This window comes from Halichoerus grypus, chromosome 3 (assembly GCF_964656455.1).
Source record: "Halichoerus grypus chromosome 3, mHalGry1.hap1.1, whole genome shotgun sequence".
Lineage (NCBI taxonomy): Eukaryota > Metazoa > Chordata > Mammalia > Carnivora > Phocidae > Halichoerus > Halichoerus grypus.
The window spans coordinates 140444274-140462927 of record NC_135714.1 but is presented as its reverse complement, the minus strand read 5'-3'; the positions used below and the strand labels follow the sequence as shown (position 1 = coordinate 140462927).

The window sequence follows — 18654 nt, the reverse complement described above, 5'->3', positions numbered from 1 at the left end:
TTTCATGTGTTTGTTGGCCATGTGGATGTCTTCTTTGGAAAAATGTCTGTTCATGTCTTCTGCCCATTTCTTGATTGGATCATTTGTTCTTTGGGTGTTGAGTTTCAGAAGTTCTTTATAGATTTTGGATACTAGCCCTTTATTTGATATGTCATTTGCAAGTATCTTCTCCCATTCTGTCGGTTGTCTTTTGGTTTTGTTGACTGTTTCCTTTGCTGTGCAAAAGCTTTTTATCTTGATGAAGTCCCAGTTTTTGCCCTTGCTTCCCTTTTCTTCGGCGATGTTTCTAGGAAGAAGTTGCTGCGGCTGAGGTCGAAGAGGTTGCTGCCTGTGTTCTCCTCTAGGATTTGGATGGACTCCTGTCACACATTTAGGTCTTTCATCCATTTTGAGTATATTTTTGTGTGTGGTGTAAGGAAATGGTCCAGTTTCATTCTTCTGCATGTGGCTGTCCAATTATGCCAGCACCATTTGTTGAAGAGACTGTCTTTTTTCCATTGGACATTCTTTCCTGCTCTGTCAAAGATTAGTTGAACATAGAGTTCCATAGAGGGTCCATTTCTGGGCTCTCTATTCTGTTTCATTTGTCTATGTGTCTGTTTTTGTGCCAGTACCATACTGTCTTGATGATGACAGCTTTGTAATAGACCTTGAAGTCCAGAATTGTGATGCCGCCTGCTTTGCTTTTCTTTTTCAACATTCTTCTGGCTATTTGGGGTCTTTTCTGTTTCCATACAAATTTTAGGATTATTTGTTCCATTTCTTTGAAAAAAGTGGATGGTATTTTGATGGGGATTGCATTGAATGTGTAGATTGCTCTAGGTAGCATTGACATCTTCACAATATTTGTTCTTCCAATCCATGAGCATAGAACGTTTTTCCATTTCTTTGTGTCTTCCTCAATTTCTTTCATGAGTATTTTATAGTTTTCTGAGTACAGATCCTTTGCCTCTTTGGTTAGATTTATTCCTAGGTATCTTATGGTTTTGGGTGCAATTGTAAATGGGATTGACTCCTTAATTTCTCTTTCTTCTGGCTTGTTGTTGGTGTATAGGAATGTCACTGATTTCTGTGCATTGATTTTATATCCTGCCACTTGACTGAATTCCTGTATGAGTTCTAGCAGTTTTGGGGTGGAGTCTTTTGGGTTTTCCACATAAAGTATCATATCATCTGCAAAGCGTGAGAGTTTGACATCTTCTTTGCCGATTTGGATGCCTTTGATTTCTTTTTGTTGTCTGATTGCTGTGGCTAGGACTTCCAATACTATGTTGATTAGCAGTGGTGATAGTGGACATCCCTGCCATGTTCCTGACTTTAGGGGGAAAGCTCTCAGTTTTTCCCCATTGAGAATGATATTCGCTGTGGGTTTTTCATAGATGGCTTTTATGATATTGAGGTATGTACCCTCTATGCCTACTCTGAAGAGTTTTGATCAAGAAAGGATGCTGTACTTTGTCAAATGCTTTTTCTGCATCTATTGAGAGGATCATAAGGTTCTTGTTCTTTCTTTTATTAATGTATTGTATCACGTTGATTGATTTGTGGATGTTGAACCAACCTTGCAGCCCAGGGATAAATCCCACTTGGTCGTGGTGAATAATCCTTTTAATGTACTGTTGGATCCTATTGGCTAGTATTTTGGTGAGAATTTTGGCATCCATGTTCATCAAGGATATTGGTCTGTAATTCTCCTTTTTGATGGGGTCTTTGTCTGGTTTGGGGATCAAGGTAATGGTGGCCTCATAAAACGAGTTTGGAAGTTTTCCTTCCATTTCTATTTTTTGGAACAGTTTCAGAAGGATAGGTATTAATTCTTCTTGAAATGTTTGGTAGAATTCCCCTGGGAAGCCATCTGGCCCTGGGCTTTTGTTTGTTGGGAGATTTTTGATGACTGCTTCAATTTCCTTAGTGGTTATAGGTCTGTTCAGGTTTTCTATTTCTTCCTGGTTCAGTTTTGGTAGTTGATACACCTCTAGGAATGCATCCATTTCTTCCAGGTTATCTAATTTGCTGGCATAGAGTTGCTCATAATATGTTCTTATAATTGTTTGTATTTCTTTGGTGTTGGTTGTGATCTCTCCTCTTTCATTCATGAGTTTATTTATTTGGGTCATTTCTCGTTTCTTTTTGATAAGTCTTGCCAGGGGTTTATCAATCTTGTTAATTCTTTCAAAGAACCAGCTCCTAGTTTCGTTGATCTGTTCTACTGTTCTTTTGGTTTCTATTTCATTGATTTCTGCTCTGATCTTTATGATTTCTCTTCTCCTGCTGGGTGTAGGCTTTATTTGCTGTTCTTTCTCCAGCTCCTTTAGGTGTAGGGTTAAGTTGTGTATTTGAGACCTTTCTTGTTTCTTGAGAAAGGCTTGTATTGCTATATACTTTCCTCTTAGGACTGCCTTTTGCATCCCAAAGATTTTGAACAGTTGTGTTTTCATTTTCATTTGTTTCCATGAATTTTTTTTAATTCTTCTTCAATTTCCTGGTTGACCCATTCATTCTTAATAGGATGCTCTTTAGCCTCTATGTATTTGAGTTCTTTCCCACTTTCCTCTGTGATTGAGTTCTAGTTTCAAAGCATTGTGGTCTGAAAATATGCAGGGAATGATCCCAATCTTTTGGTACCAGTTGAGACCTGATTTGTGACCTAGGATGTGATCTATTCTGGAGAATGTTCCACGGGCACTAGAGAAGAATGTGTGTTCTGTTGCTTTGGGATGGAATGTTCTGAATATATCTGTGAAGTCCATTTGGTCCAGTGTGTCATTTAAAGTCTTTATTTCCTTGCTGATCTTTTGCTTAGATGATCTGTCCATTTCAGTGAGGAGGGTGTTAAAGTCCCCTACTATTATTGTATTGTTGTTGATGTGTTTCTTTGTTTTTGTTATTAATTGGCTTATATAATTGGCTGCTCCCATGTTAGGGGCATAGATATTTACAATTGGGTTAGATCTTCTGGTTGTACAGACGCTTTAAGTATGATATAGTGTCCTTCCTCATCCCTTATTATGGTCTTTGGTTTAAAATCTAATTTGTCTGATATAAGGACTGCCACCCCAGCTTTCTTTTGGTGTCCATTAGTATGGTAAATGGTTTTCCACCCCCTCACTTTCAATAAAAAGTGGTCCTTTCTTTTGTTCAGATCATGATCTCCTCAATAAGATTCTATAATTTATATTTTTAATAAGATTTTATGATTTCTTTGTTAAATTTATTCTTAAGTATTTTATGGTTTTTGTTTTTATTATCAGATTTCTAGGCATTTATTGCTAGAATGGAAAAAGCTATTGATCTTGCAGTATTTCCATTAAGATAAACTAAACTGGAACAATAAATAAATCCAAAAAAACGTGATGGCTCTGAAGAAATAGAAGTTTATTTCTCTTCCATGACAGTTTAGTGTTTGTTCCAAATTGGAAGAGGGCTCTTCACCATGTGGTCATTCAAGGACTCAGGAGAACTCAGCTCTACTATCTTTAATATGTGGTTTCCTGGCTTGCTCTGATAGTCACAATCTTTGCACTGAGCAATAGAAAAAGAGCATGGAAGAAATTTTAGATTTATGGGACAGACAGGAAACTAACAATTGTGAGCTCTGTTTACATCTCACGGGAGGGAATTTAGTTATAGGCAACCTGTAATTGAAAGGAACGGTGGGAGATACAATGTGACTGGAAAGACGTATACCCAGTTACCATTCTGTTCGTACAGAAGGGATGATGCATTTTAGGAAATTTAATAGACTCTACCATGGTATAATTACCCTGTATCTAGCCATTGTACTAAAAAGGGCACTTGTGATGAGCACTGGGCGTTGTATGTAATCACTGATTTCTACTCCAGAAACCAATATTGCACTATATGTTAACTAACTAAAAATTTTTTTTAAAAAAGTCTCATTAATTGTAATATAGTTTTTTTTTTTTTAACTAGGTACACTTGGAATTTCTATTAATATCAGTCAGAGAAGATTGTTTTTTTCCTTCTTTTCAATATATTTAACTACCAAAATTTTTTTGTTGTTATTATATTTGTTATAAACTCTAACATAGTTGAATAATAATAGCAAGAGCAAGCATCCATAACAGAACTTCTTTATCATAGTTCTTGTATTTTACCATTTAGAAAAAATTTAGACATTGATTTTTAAAATGTTGTCTTTATCCCTTTAAGAGATTTCCTCCAATTCTTATTTTACTTAGAGCTTACATAGCAGTAAGACTGCAGAGGTTAGTCAAATCATCTTTTCAGCATATAAGATCATAATGTTTGTCTCTTTCAATGTAGTAATCTAATGAAATGTTGCCAGATTTCCTGATAAAAAAATATCTGGAATCCTATTTATTCTATTCCCTGTGCATTTTTTTTAAAGATTTCATTTGTTCATTTGAGACATAGAGATACAGAGGGAGAGAACGAGCATAAGCAGGGGAGAGGCAGAGGAAGAGGGAGAAGCAGGCTCCCCGCCCAGGCCCACCCAGGACCCTGGGATCATAACCGGAGCCGAAGGCAGAAGCTTAACCAGCTGAGCCACCCAGGTGCCCCTCCTGTGCATTTTTTAGATACACTGCTAGTGTGTCAAAGTTACATGCTACTATTTAGATATATGCTAATATTTTTAAAGAATTTTTGCATCTGTGGTCCCAAATATGACTAAAGCATAATTTTCTTTTCCCTCTTTCTTTCTTTTTGGGTACTGTCTTAACACATTTGAAGTTTCATTTCTGCAAGATTAATAACATGATTTAAGGGACTTTATGTTTCTATGGTCAAGAATAATGTAAAGAAAATTAAATTATGTGTTCTTTAAAAGTAAGGTAAAACTCACTTGTGAAATAATCATGCCCTTATGCTTTTTAGGGCATATAGACTTCTATTTACTATCTAATCTCTTCTTTGTTAATCACTGTATCTATTCAAGTTTTCCTCTTCTTAAATAAATTCTGACAACTTTCACTTTGCTAGAATATGATTCGTTTTTTCTTAGGTTTTCAGATTTGTTGCGATAGTGTTTTATGTAGCATTCTGTTACAATTTTTCTAATTTTTTCTGTGTCTTTGGTTATTTATCCTTTCTCATTTTATCTATTTCTGCTTTTTCTTTTCCTTAATAAGTCTTACTAGAGACTCATCTATTTTGTAATTATCTTCAAGGACCTGTTGTTATAAGAAAATATTTCTTTATTCTTCTTATTTATATCTCTTTAGTGAATTTTAGCTTTTATATTTTATTATTTTCTTTTTCCTACATTCTTTTACTGGGTTTCATTACTGTTTTCTTTAATAATGAAAGCATTTACAGTTATAAATTTTTTCTGGATATAGCTTTTGCTGTGTTCCCTACAGGTCTTAATAGAACATTTTCAAGAGTTTCTGGCTACAATTTTTCAGAGAGTTTTCATTTCATTGAACCAAGCATAATCTAAAAATGTGTTAATTAGTGGTGATTAAGATTTATTAGTCACATTTCAAGTTTTTATTTCTAAATTTATTGTCTCAATATCAAAAGAGGTGCCCTATAAAATCTCTATTGAAGTTTTTTGTTAAGGTATTATTTGAGGGCAAATTATTTTAAATGTTTCATAGACATTAAAAACAGCATTTTTCATTTAGTGGACATGAGTTTTTTTTATATGTCTATTAATCAAGGGTGTATTGCAGTATTCAACTTCACTGTGTTTTGTTTATAAGCCACATTGCTTTCAAAGACTTTTCTTCTATTACACGTTTTAATTACCTTAGCAAAAATAGTTCCATTTTCTACTTAGAATTCTTCAGATGACCTTCAAATTGCCTCACTTCTTTTTCTTCTTTCAAATAGTCTTGACTTTTAGCCTGGACAGGGGGAGGGGGTGGAGGTAAGGGGGACCATGGAAAATAACTAGAGAATAGCATTATATCAGTGAAATGTGTGGATCTTATTCTGGTTTCTTCACTCAGGAATAGTTATTTTCCTTCAGTTCCATAAAAAACCTCCTTCAAGTCTCCTTACTGCCCTCTTCTGATCAATGGTATAATATACAGAGTAGTCATATGTAGATACAAACAAGTCCAGGCATATTGTATATTCTTTAACACAGAGTATTGCCTTTTAAAGGAACTATGTCATTTTCCTTAGAGTATAACATTAAAAATATGTTAAAACAATTTAGTAATGATTTTCTCATTTGCTAATCATTTTTTCTTTCTGGTAATAAAAATCCAACCATGTTTTGTAAGATCAAATTCTAAAAACAATTATTATTAAGTGAATAAGAATCTCAAAACGAAACTAACAGTATTAGATATACTTATATCAAACAAAAATTGGAAACCTCTTGAAAATATTAAAAAGCACTTATAAAATTGGAAGTCTGTCCCTCTGCATACTGTGAATGATCTGCTAAAATCAGTCTGCTAAGATAGCTACTCAACATTACTGCTTGATGATCCCATACTTTTCATGCAGACCTGTCTGAAACTCTTGTTGGTTCCAACTTTCAGAGACCTAAAATGTCACTACAGTTTGGGTACCAGTAACTTATATTAGATTCTAAGACAGCTTCTATTTAATGTAAGGTAAAGAATTTAAGCTGATGGTAATGAGGTATGACAACCATATTTGTCTAATCTACAAAGAAGAATATGTCATTGCAATAGTAATGGGACAAGCCACCTGATTAATTAGTAGCAAATTAGACAGTTTGCTTTGGAAGTTTTCCAAGAGCAAAAGTGCTTTTGCTGCTTTGCTTCAAAAGCAGGGCAGACCAAACTTCCTTAATCCCCTTGGGTAGAGAAGAGTTTGATTTTTCTTTCTTAAATTTTACATGCCAGAATCTAATCCACAATAGAGGCAGAATTGCAGGGCAGAGAAACTAGGATGTTTACATTTAAATTATGAGTCTAGTAACATGTGATGATTATCATGATTTATGAGGGAGCTTTTTGGGTGTTTCCTCTACCTGTGAACAGTAATGGAAATATTATAACCTTGCAAACTATAAAATGAGTTCATGTACAGCTCATTTGATTCTTACAACAATCCCCAAGATATTATCTCCTCCTCATTGTCCAAGATATCCTACTCACTCTTACCGTGAGGAAACATGTTACAGTGAGGAATGCCCTGGATTGTCAAACAATACGTTCTTGCCAGAGCCAGTGCATTACCACAGGGCAAGCTGCAAGTCAGGCTCTCCCTCTCTGACACAGCAGTGGTGTGCACCCTCTGTCCCATATGTTAAGTGGAATAGAGACAATAGGGAATAGTGCAGAGGACCACAGGGGAAGGGAGGGAAAACTGAATGGGAAGAAATCAGAGAGGGAGACAAACCATGAGAGACTCTGGACTCCGGGAAACAAACTGAAGGTTACAGAAGGGAGGGGAGGTAAGGAGGTGATGGGTATTAAGGAGGGCACGTGTGGTGATGAGCACTTAACTAATGAATCGTTGAACACTACATCAAAAATTAATGATGTATCATATGTTGGCTAATTGAACATAATAAAAAAAATAAAATAAAATCTTTAAAACTGAAAAAAAATAATTAAAAAGGAAAGAAAAAGAAACAAGAGGGATCTTAGCCAGGGCAAAAAATGTAACCCTCGCCTAAGCTCCTTTATTTCTTGCAATGCCTAGTCTTTTAGTAGGAGAAAATAGAACCAATGGATTTCGGGTTACAAGATCTCTTGAAGTACTAAATAATCAAGAAAATGCTTCCTCCCCATTAGCTTGGGCATTGCCGGTGAAGAGTATGGGAATTATCTGCTTACTATAACTTTATGCCAAATTGATTGACAATTGTGGAGGGAACCTGATCCTCCTTGTTTTTATCTCAAAACAACACAAAGTCCTATTTGGTTTGAAAAATTAAGTAATCTGGTGCCATATTAAGTTTCTATAGTACTCCTGGGTTCTTGCTGAAACACCTTTCAGTTCTAGCTCCTTAACTGTGTTTTCAAATACCATGTAAATATAGAAAACATAACAAAACAACCACTACAACAAAATCCCCCCCAGTCTATTATATTATGTGACTTATTTACCTCTGTTCACACAATAGTGTGTCAAAATCCCGAATTTCACTCAGAAGGGAAGATGGATTGGTTTTGCTTTCTAGTCTCTATAGAAGAAGAGTTGAGATGTCAGGAGAAAAGTACCTCTCTCCATCACCAGAGGAAACTAATCAAAGAAAAATGTCTGCTGGCAGCATATACATTCCTCTCCAGCTGGATCACGGACCTGTTATGAGGTGTAACTAATCGTATCGTTGTGACTCATCTTGGTTTGTAATAACACGCTATGCAGTGACATCAGTGGTTGGATGAGAGGGATGTTGCATGTCAAAGGAAAAAATCCTATTCCGCTGGAAAATCTGCAGCCTGGGCTTGACACACTGACAGTTTGCAGTAAATGCAGCTCCTGTTTTCTCCACAGTGACATTTGCCATCTCCTGTCATCACTGTGTTTCTGAAACGGTCAGGAGCAGTCATGTGGGGCAGTTTCCAGACCCACTGGTTGTTAGAATGGCTTAATTCTCAAAAATGACCTATGTCAAGATGCACTGTGGGTGCCCACCCAGGTCCACTTTGGCACCAGTCCAAAATTTTCTGAGCAAATTTTTTTAAAAAGAATCCTAAAGTGTTAATTCAGATTCTTCACAAACTTTTGGTTTCTAGAACAGGTTCTTCCAACATTTTCTCTACAGAAGGAAAGGTGTACTGTGATCTCTTGGTACATGTAAAATGCATGATACCCATACACTTCGATTTGTCAGTCAATTATCCACTGGCAGATAATTGGCAGAGGAGAAAGAACAACCAGACTGGACGAGACAGAAGGCCTCGGGGTGGCCCCGGCTTGGGCAAGAGTGCCACCATTGTTGGGAAAAGAAGGCCTCCAGGCTTCCAAAAGGGGGCTCCACTTTTAAGGTGTCTCTCTGCCTTAAAATTGTAAGGCTTTTTAAAGAAAAATTATCTATTCAAAAGCTTTTTTCATGCTTCTTTTCTACTAAGTTGGAAATCCTTTAAGAGAAAAGCATGAAGGCTATAATTTTGACTTATTTTGAAGTTTTAAATTTTAAAATAATTTTTAAATGTTTTAAGTTTGAACAATTGAGTGTTTTAAATTTAAAAGTATCTTTTTTAAATTTTATTATGTTATGTTAATCACCATACATTACATCATTAGTTTTTGATGTAGTGTTCCATGATTCATTGTTTGCGTGTAACACCCAGTGCTCCATTCAGTATTAAAAGTATCTTCTAAATGTTTATATTATTAAAGCAAATTAACAAATTATTTTAAAAGAGCGGGAGTTAGATGTATGCACCATGTACCTGGTATGCAATAGTTACTGACACTAGAAACAGAATTTACTCAGAATTTCCTGGTAGCAAAAGTGGAAGAGAAAATAATGGACTATATATCCATTTTCTAATTTATTTTAAAGGAACTGCATATATTTTTCTACAGAAACAAGCATTTCCTGGTAATAAATACTCCTAGACATATATATACGCTGATGTTAATTGAAACATTTTCGAAAGGACAATGATATGTACTAGAGAAATAAAATTTGGTAAGACAAAAGCCATTCTGTGTAAGCAATTTGTGTATCAGTCAGAAAAATATGCTAGCATTTAGACATTGACCTGTGCTGTGCTTTCTTTCCTACGCAGTAAAGACTATTGCTATATTTTTAATCGATGTCTCTAATTTTATTTTGCAGAATGACAAATCCCCCGGGCGATCAGCAAGTCGATCAAGTAATATTTCAAAAGTAGGTAAACTATATTTATTTAATTGTTTATTGATTTTCATTTTTTTTGAGTTCAAGTAAATATTTTATAATGTTTAACCTATAACTGTTATCTGTGAGCAGTACACAAATATGACTTGTTAATGATTTTAACTATTTTGAGCTTTTGCTGTGATAAGAGGACACAATTTCACACAATGAAATGAGCTGTTATTTTCCGTTTCAGTGCTATATGCAAAAGACAATTTGTTACTTTCAGAATGTCATGCAAAATATGGGGGCTTTTTCTTCTCATTTCAAGCATCATGGAGCTGTCACATACCTAACTTGAAACTGTATCAACATTCATGGTCCAATTTCCATGAATTCAGTTTTTCCACAGGTTTGGGCTCAACTATGCTCGTATTAACCAGGACAAGTTTTAGAAATAACCTAAGACATTAGTTTAGTCATATTTGTTTTATGGAGTCAAAGGATGAAAAAAACAAAATACTCCCTAGACTGTATAAATCTAAGCAAAACACCAGAGTGTTAAAAAGATTATGGCATGGCAGAGATACTTTAGATTTTTATTTTGTCTAGAAAACAAAAATCAAGGGCTATTCTCTAAAATGAGACACAATGCAATGTATAGACTTTGTCTTTGGGGAGTGAGAAGTCCTTTAGAGCCATTTATCAAATCAGAAAATTATGACTTCCAAAAATGTAATTCAGACAACGATGGATTTCCTGTGAATAGAACTTGTTCTACAGGGCCACTCACCTGCCAGCACCCTCCACAGCCCTGAGCTTAATTTTGTGTATTTTGTAATTTTATATTATTTTACTTCAAGAGAACCCCCCAAATAGTTGTCAGCTACAGGCACTATAGAACACAGACCCACTTCCAGGTTAGGGAAGTGTTTTGTTTTGTTTTGTTTTGTTTTCAGAAACAAAGAACTTCATTACTCATTGAAAAACAGCAGTAGCCAGAGTATCAGCATTTTCTCTAGCTGGTTTCCTGAGGCCAGGCCTTAGGAGACAATGCCAAGATGGTCGGGTGACTCCTCCAAACACACTGGATTGGTTAAAGGAGTGCAACCCTACACTTAGGAAACTCTCCTATTTTCAATAGATAGTAAGTACGCCTGTCCATTGCTCTGGGAAGCAGTATCTCTATGTTACAATGTTATGCCTTATACAAGCATCCTTAAAAAGACAGTCCAGAATTAAAGCAGGCAACGATTCTGCTTACAAGACATGCAGAGATACAAGAGAGCCATGGAGAATCACATCTCAGCACATGGGACTGAACATTTATAATTACATTCAAATCTGAGTGCCTTCGTGAATATTCGAGAGGCAATGTGGTCTAGTACTAATTCTGGAGAAAGAGGATCTGAGTGTCCGTTGCTGGGCTGTCACTTCTTATGTGACCGTGAGACAGTCACTTAACCTCCCTGAGATAGAGTTGCCTCCTCTGTGACATGGGCGTGCTGGTGTTAGTCACTTGGAGGTTTCCGTAAGTAGTTGTAAATTAAAACAATACCTTTCAGATGTCTGTCATCTTGGTCACGTTGTGAAGAGTCTTGCCTACAACTGCAGAACACTGTCGTCTTTCTGAACTTGAATGTTAATGTCGACCTAGACACTTGTAAACATACCGACAACTCCTTTGTCACGCCAAATACTGTTTCATGATCCAGGCGTACAATTATATTGCATTTCCAAGCTGCTGTTTGAGTTTGACATAATGCAGATTGTTTATAACTTTTAACCTTTTAACTTCTTCTTTGAGAAATAAAAAAGTCAGGAGTGTAGTTTTCCTTCTGTGAGTTCTTCTAGGCTCTGATATGTATTAATTGCATCCCTGTGTGGGAGACGATTAATGACAAAAATGCATTACATTCAGAGGGAAATGAAAAGCTCTCTTCTTAAATAGTCTAATTGTACAATAGCAAAAACTCAACTATCAGACACCTGTAGAGATAAAAAGATTGCTGTGTGCATGTTTATTTTTTTAAGCCAATATGACTTTCCTTTTATTCATTCTCAGAATGACAGTCACAAATGCTAAATACATTGTTGAGTCCTCACTACTTTTTCATGAATTATTAAGGGAAAAACTTTTCATTAGGACCATGTAACCTACCAAGTGTAAAATGGCAAAATCTAGCAATATTTGAGTCCTTTAACTTTTAAAGTGGTGGAGAAAAAAAATTAAAGCAGAATCAAGATGCTTTTTCTCCGATTTCGTCAAAATAATTTTTATGTCAAAAACAAAGAAAAAAGAAAAAGACTAGGAGCTTTTCAGGAGTGTGATAATCAGTTTAACAGAGTAATTAAGACCATGGATTCCAAAGAAACTGCTTAGGAAGGTTATTTAACTTCCTTAATAATTTTATCTATAAAAGGAGAATGTATAATAGCATCTACCTCTTGGAGTGGTGCTTAGAACAGTGCCTGGCCCTGTGCAAGCATTAGCTATACTTATTATGGGACTTTTAATTATTTATATCTCAGTGACAGCACCAAATAAGTACTCTGTAAACCTTTTTGTAAGCAAGTGAATTTGAGACGTGAGTTACAATATATGCATTGTGTTCTGAGTGGAATAAGAATAAATATGTATATTTAACAATAATAAATTATCTTAGGTCAGTAGCAGTATTACCCAAAATAGGCATCTTTCTTAATTTTTATCAAGTTTGTGTCATCCCCAATTCTTTGATACAGGAAAATCCCAGGTATTACAGAGGATTACGTCCCCAGTGGGATATCAGAACTTCCCTCCACACTGCTGAGTCTGCTTTCCTACCTGTCTCTTGCAGTTCTCTACTAAACCAGCAGAACTTTCTAATCATCAGTATTTGTGGAATGTTTCCCATCAGTAATTATATTCTATACTGGAAATGAGGACTTCCATATACTCAGTGAGCTTACTGATATATTCAATGAGCTTATATGAGATCCTATATATATATAGGATCTCAACTCCTGCATAGCTATGTAGATCTCATAGATCTCATAGATCTACATATCTATGCAGGAGTTGAGATCCCATATATATATGAGATCTACATCATATATATCATATATATATGAGATTGCATCATATATATGAGATCTACATATCTATATAAATTAATTAAGTAGAACTAATAACTCCCTGTGCAAAAAAGATAACAGAGCAGGCCTGAGACTCTTCTCTTAGAATGGCCTGCTGGCAAGGTTGGCCCTTGGCTGGCACCTGGGAACTTAGATTTTAGGCATGGCATACCACCCTAAATTATAAGAATGGTTCACTGTGCCTGAACTATGAAAAAAATATATGGTTTTTCCAAAATACTTGCCTTCCTTATGGAAGTCTGGAATTTGGGTACATGCTAGGCAATGGGTTACCCATATGATGAGCCCCCAGCGAAGACTTGGGCACTGAGTTTCTAACGAATTCCCCTGCTAGATAGTACTTCACATCTGTTGTCACAATTTAGTGCTGCAGGATTTAAGTACATCCTGTGTGACTCCACTGGGAGTAAATTTGGAAGTTTGCTCCTGATTTCCTCTGGACTTCATCCCACGTGCCTTTTCCTTTTCCTGATTTTGCTTTGTATCCTTTCACTGTAATAAATCATAGTTGTGATTATGACCATAAGCTCAGTCCTGTGAGCTTCCTAGAAAATCACTGAAACTGGGTGTGGTTGTGGGAACCGTTCCCTTTTGCATTAGCCAAAAGAGTGTAGACAGAAAGCTATGGGAGTTGAGAGAATGATCACTTCCCCTTGGTGAGGACAGGATGCATCAGAGATGGTTTCTTAGAAGAATGGTATATAAACAGGGCCTTGAAGAATGGGTGTGACTTGATCAACTGCCAAGAAAGTTTGTTTAAAGGGACATAAGTACAAGACATGGAAACTGGAAAACATGGGTTATGAGGAGAAAGATATATAAATCATTTTAGGGGCCTTTGAGATGGAACGTTGAATAATAGGATACACTCTCTTTAGTCACAACATACAAGTGTCAGCTGTCTTGATAACATAGGGATGGATTTGGAACCCATCAAGATCCTTGAGGCTTTTTTTAGTAAATATGTATCAAACTGAACATTGTGATTTTTGCTATTCAGGATTGTATAAACATGATCTCACAGTTGTGAATATGAAATACCCAAGCATGGGATAAATAACAAATGTTGAATTGTTAATGAACATTATGAAAATTTTCTCATGGTCTTTATCTCTGAATCTTTTTATCCTATATTATTTAATTGCAATTATACCTTGCAAGTTGTATTTCGAGTTTTCTGGCCATTCCAGAATTTTTTTTTAGTTTATATTTCTAGTTTGTTTTAGGACATATAAGACAGACCTGTGAATCTTTTTTTTTTCTTATTCTAATAGGATGTGTATGCGTTAGATATGTTAAAGTTGATCCAAAAGCTACAGAGAAGCTATATAGTCTTAAAACAATGTATGTGAGATTGTCAAAATATCTTCAGTGTGAACGTAGCAGCATTCATTTATCCACACTTACTTTTTTTGTTTGTTTTTTGAAAAGCTGCTTTTGATATTAATGCTGGTTGCTGCTTTTTAACACACATACGGCTCCCAAATAGGTTCCTGAAGATGTAAAATTGGTGAAATTTGGCCTTTCTTTTATTTCTTCTAGGGTGAGGAATCATTATATTCAACCAGCAACAACATATTATGTATTTCACAAGAAAAATCTTTCAAAAGCAAATTGTCAAAAGGAAAGAAAGCCTTGTACTTTCAATTCAAATCAACATCTAGAATTTTCTTTTAAATGAAACACTTTTAGGCTTTTTGGTCTATGTGGGAAGCAGCTCACAAAATCTAATCTACTTATGAAAAGAAACTTAAAAGCCACCACATAACAAAATATTTCAATTAGTTTCCATCACTTCCTGTTATATTCCCTAGACTTCATTTACTTGAGAAAGGTTCATCAAAATTGTTCTGTTGGTCTTTACCTAGAAATATTATAGAGAATGTTAGGTAAAGATGGTACGTAGTGTATAAAATAATATTCCTGAAGCTTCCTCTTCTCCTGTTCATGTACCCTAGTTTATTCTGCAGTAAATGAAGATGCATGACAGAGGCAATAAAATTTATCCAACAAATATTTTTTGTGGATATACTGTGTACAAGCCATTATATAAATCATAGCATTTTAAATAGATCTTTTCTTTTGATCAAATACATACTTTGATTTTACTTCTATAAATCTTTATTTTGCCAGATTTGCCTTTCCAATATTCCAACATATTTTCCAGCAAGGTCAAGGTGAAAGTGTTCCCTAAATGGAAAATGTATTGGGAAACCTTTCAGCTGAACCTGAGCCAAATATTTTGCATCTCCAAACAGGTGTTTAATGTTCTGACTTATTGAGAGATCCATCTTGGTTTGCTTATACAGGGGACCTATAAATCAGTCATGCCCTCAGACTACATACCTTTAGAGGGTAAGTTTGATAGATAAAATGGGATGTATAATTAGGAAACAACTAGAAATGAGGTAGACTCATTTGAGAACTGTCACAGAGCCCGAGTCAGGGTCTGTCCTGAGACCAAACTTAAGTAAATGAGTATAAATTTAGTTGAATTGGTAAAAGTAGCGATGGAAGATTAAGAAAACCTGACACCTTATATCCTGGGGCTTTTCCTTTATATACACTCACTCCTTAGGTGATCTCATCTAGCCTCATGACTATATAGAATCAACATGCCAACAACTCCCAAATAGATATTTCTAGCCCAGATTTCTGCTGTGAATTCCACACTCAGATATCCTACTTAAATTTTCCATGTCAGTGTGTAATAGGAATCTGTCTTAGGTCAGATTGTCCAGAAACAGATCCTAAAATGAGATTTTTTTTTTTTTTTTTTTGCAATATTTTACTATGGAGAAGCCCTAGAAGCTTAGGAAAAGCTATCAGAGGAATGGGAGAAGAAGGACAGGGAAGAGGAGGAAGACAAGAAAATTTCCCCTGATCCTTCAAGGGGACCCTGCTATATAAAACAAACTGAAAGTTGTTCCCACTTGAGGCATGAAAACAGGACTTTCATCTTCCCATAGCAGCCATTCACTAGCTCAAGGTCTCCTCGAGAGAGGGTAACTTCCAGGCACTTTGACTCTCGTCACATGCAGGTAAAACTATCTAAGAAACCAAGGGCATTTCTCCAAAGAGAATCACAGTTTCAGCACTTTAGACACAAAACCGCTCAGGAGTTGAAGGAACCATGCACTGAAACAGTGAAAGAGGCCGGGCTGGATTTCAGCAGAGCGCTGGCAGCATCTGCTGTGGCCGATCACCGGCACCCCTCAGATCCATATGAACTCGTTCCATCCTGTCGTGAACACTTATAGATCATGATTGATCATAATTTCTGAGTAAAAAATTGAAAGGCATGGATTAGTAGAACAGGCTCTTGCTATTGTAGTTGCTAAAGCCATAACTGATCCATCATCTTCTATCATTATACCAAATATTCCTCATTCTTGATGATCGGTTCTCTTAGGCTAGGTGGCTTGACACCCAGTCTTGACTGTTATGCCTTAACAGGCTGTGCTTGCTGTAATCAACCATTTGAAGTTAATCCAGGGTATGGCTGAATAAAAAAATGCTGCAGTGGATCCCCCAAGCTTTAAAATATGTCTTGCTTCCTCATTATGTAGCAGCAACCCTCCCTCCTCATAATGGACAAGTCCAATTGTTCAGTGAATGGTTGCTCTGCCTACCAGACAATATAACTTGTGTTATCAAGTTCATGAGGGAGAGCTCCAGTCATATGGTCAGCTGATGTCCATGGTCAGGCCTTTGGTCTTTCTAGAGCCAAGTAGTATGCCAGGAGCTGCTTTCCATGAAGAGAACTCCACTGTAATAGGATGGCCTTGATCTAGAACACTAGGGTTTTCACAGCAATTCTCCATTCAGGGCTTGGTAGAGAACCTGAACTGCATTCTTATTTACCATGGTACCTCTAATATTATGGGATTTGCTACTTAGTATGACTCTGGCATCGAGGTTACTTATACTAAAGCCAAAACTGCTGCAGAAACTTCTCTCATTCTTGACCCAACTCAAAACTGGTAGCCTTCTGAGTCATCTGATAAAGGATTTAAGCATTATTACCAAGTGTGGTCTTTGCCACCTCTAAAACCCAGAATCCTACCAAGCACTCTGGGTCTTTCTTAGCAATAAGATGAGATGCAAAATTTGTCCTTCACTCTGAAGGGAATGCATTGACATGCATAACACAGTGGAACCCCTAAAATTTTCACTGATTAAGCCTGCTCCTGAATGTCTGTAGGATTTTTCTCCTGTGCTCTAGAACACACATGTCCTAATAAGGCATTCAGATTATTGGCCTTAACTGCTCATTAGATCTGATTAACATGATATCAGCATACAGTAAACTAACCTGATGTTTGACCATTGTCGATCGAGGACAACTCCAATCTATAGTGTGACAAATCCCTGGGGCAGGACCAGGAATGTATACTGATGTCCATATCAGGTGAATGCAAGTTGCCTTTGAGCCAGCCTTGATTCATTTATGATGAATATTAAAAAGAACACATTATTAGACCAGTAGCTTCATACTACATGCCAGACCTTGACACCACATCATGCTGGTCTCATAATGACCGTACCGAAGGCACAGTAGCTGCGATTAGAGCTACTGCCTGGTTCCATTTGCCATCGTCTCCTGTCATTTGCCTGACCCACCAGGTTTCTATTTCAGGGAACAGCCTGAGAAATTAAATGGTGACATGAGGAAAACAATCACCCTTATATCCCTTCAAGTCTATTTTTCACACAACAGCCAAAATGATTCTTTGCGAATATGAATCAGATAGTGTCTTGTTCCTGTTTAAACCCTCCAGTGGTTTCCTGTATCAGTCAGAGTAAAACATAAATCCTTTCATTGGCCAAGGAGCCCTAACCTGGCCCTACACTCTCTCTCTAATTGTATTTATCATTCTCCCTCCAAGTCACTTGGCTCCAGACACACTGACCTCTTGCTGTTCCTCAAACACAAGCTTTTGCTGCAGGGCATTCGTCCTCCAGGCTCCTGCTGCTCAAAATGCTCATTCCTTAGATGTTTGCATGATTGGCTGCCTACATTGTTTTACATTTCTATTTAGATACCACCTTGTCAGTGAGGACCGATCTCCTTTCCTGCTGTATTTTTAAGGATTTTATTATAATCTGTAATTTTATATATTTTCCTATTTGTCTAATTTAAGCTCTAAGAGAACAAGAACTTTATTTCTTTGTTCAATACTGCTTTGTCAGCACCTAGAAAAGTGACTGATAAGTAGTATACACTTAGTAAATATGTGTCGAATGAACGAATATAGCCTGTTTTGTTTTGTTAGTGTTAGAATGTATGCTCTTAACATGGCATGTGTGGATATATAGAGCAGAGATCCTTGGACCAGGCCAGTGCATGAACTTGTTATCAGTACACACAAGATAGATAGAACGTATAAGTGTTTACGGTAGGTACAATTGATCCCATCCAAATGCTCAATACCAGCCACACTCCCCCAGCTTCTTTGAATGTTTCAGATCATTCACCACCTGTCTCCTTCTTCAGAGATTTTTTTCTAAGTCAAGTAGTGGCCTTTCACCCCGTATACATAACACATGAGAATTTTTTCTTCTTTTTTTTTAATTTAAATTCAATTAGCCAACATATAGTACATCATTTATTTTTGGTGTAGTGTTCAATGATTCATTAGTTGCGTATAACACCCAGTGCTCATTACATCATGTGCCTTCTTCACATGAGCATTTTTTTTAAAAAACCACACTTTAATAAGGACCAAGGAGGATCTATTGCAGAAGAGGCACTGAATAATCAGGTGGAAAGGATCTCTTACCAAGTGGATTTCAGCCAGCCTGTG

At 36.4% G+C, this 18654-nt stretch overlaps 1 protein-coding gene across 17 annotated transcripts in view; it reads left to right on the top strand.

Moving 5' to 3' along the window:
- Positions 1-18654, top strand: part of MARCHF1 (membrane associated ring-CH-type finger 1) — an 861947-nt gene that overhangs the window by 692093 nt on the left and 151200 nt on the right. For all 17 annotated transcript variants that reach the window (XM_078069392.1, XM_078069405.1, XM_078069393.1 and 14 more), the window contains one exon: positions 9710-9760. In XM_078069392.1, coding sequence (XP_077925518.1) covers positions 9710-9760 — 51 coding nt within the window. The remainder of the gene's footprint in view (positions 1-9709; positions 9761-18654) is intronic.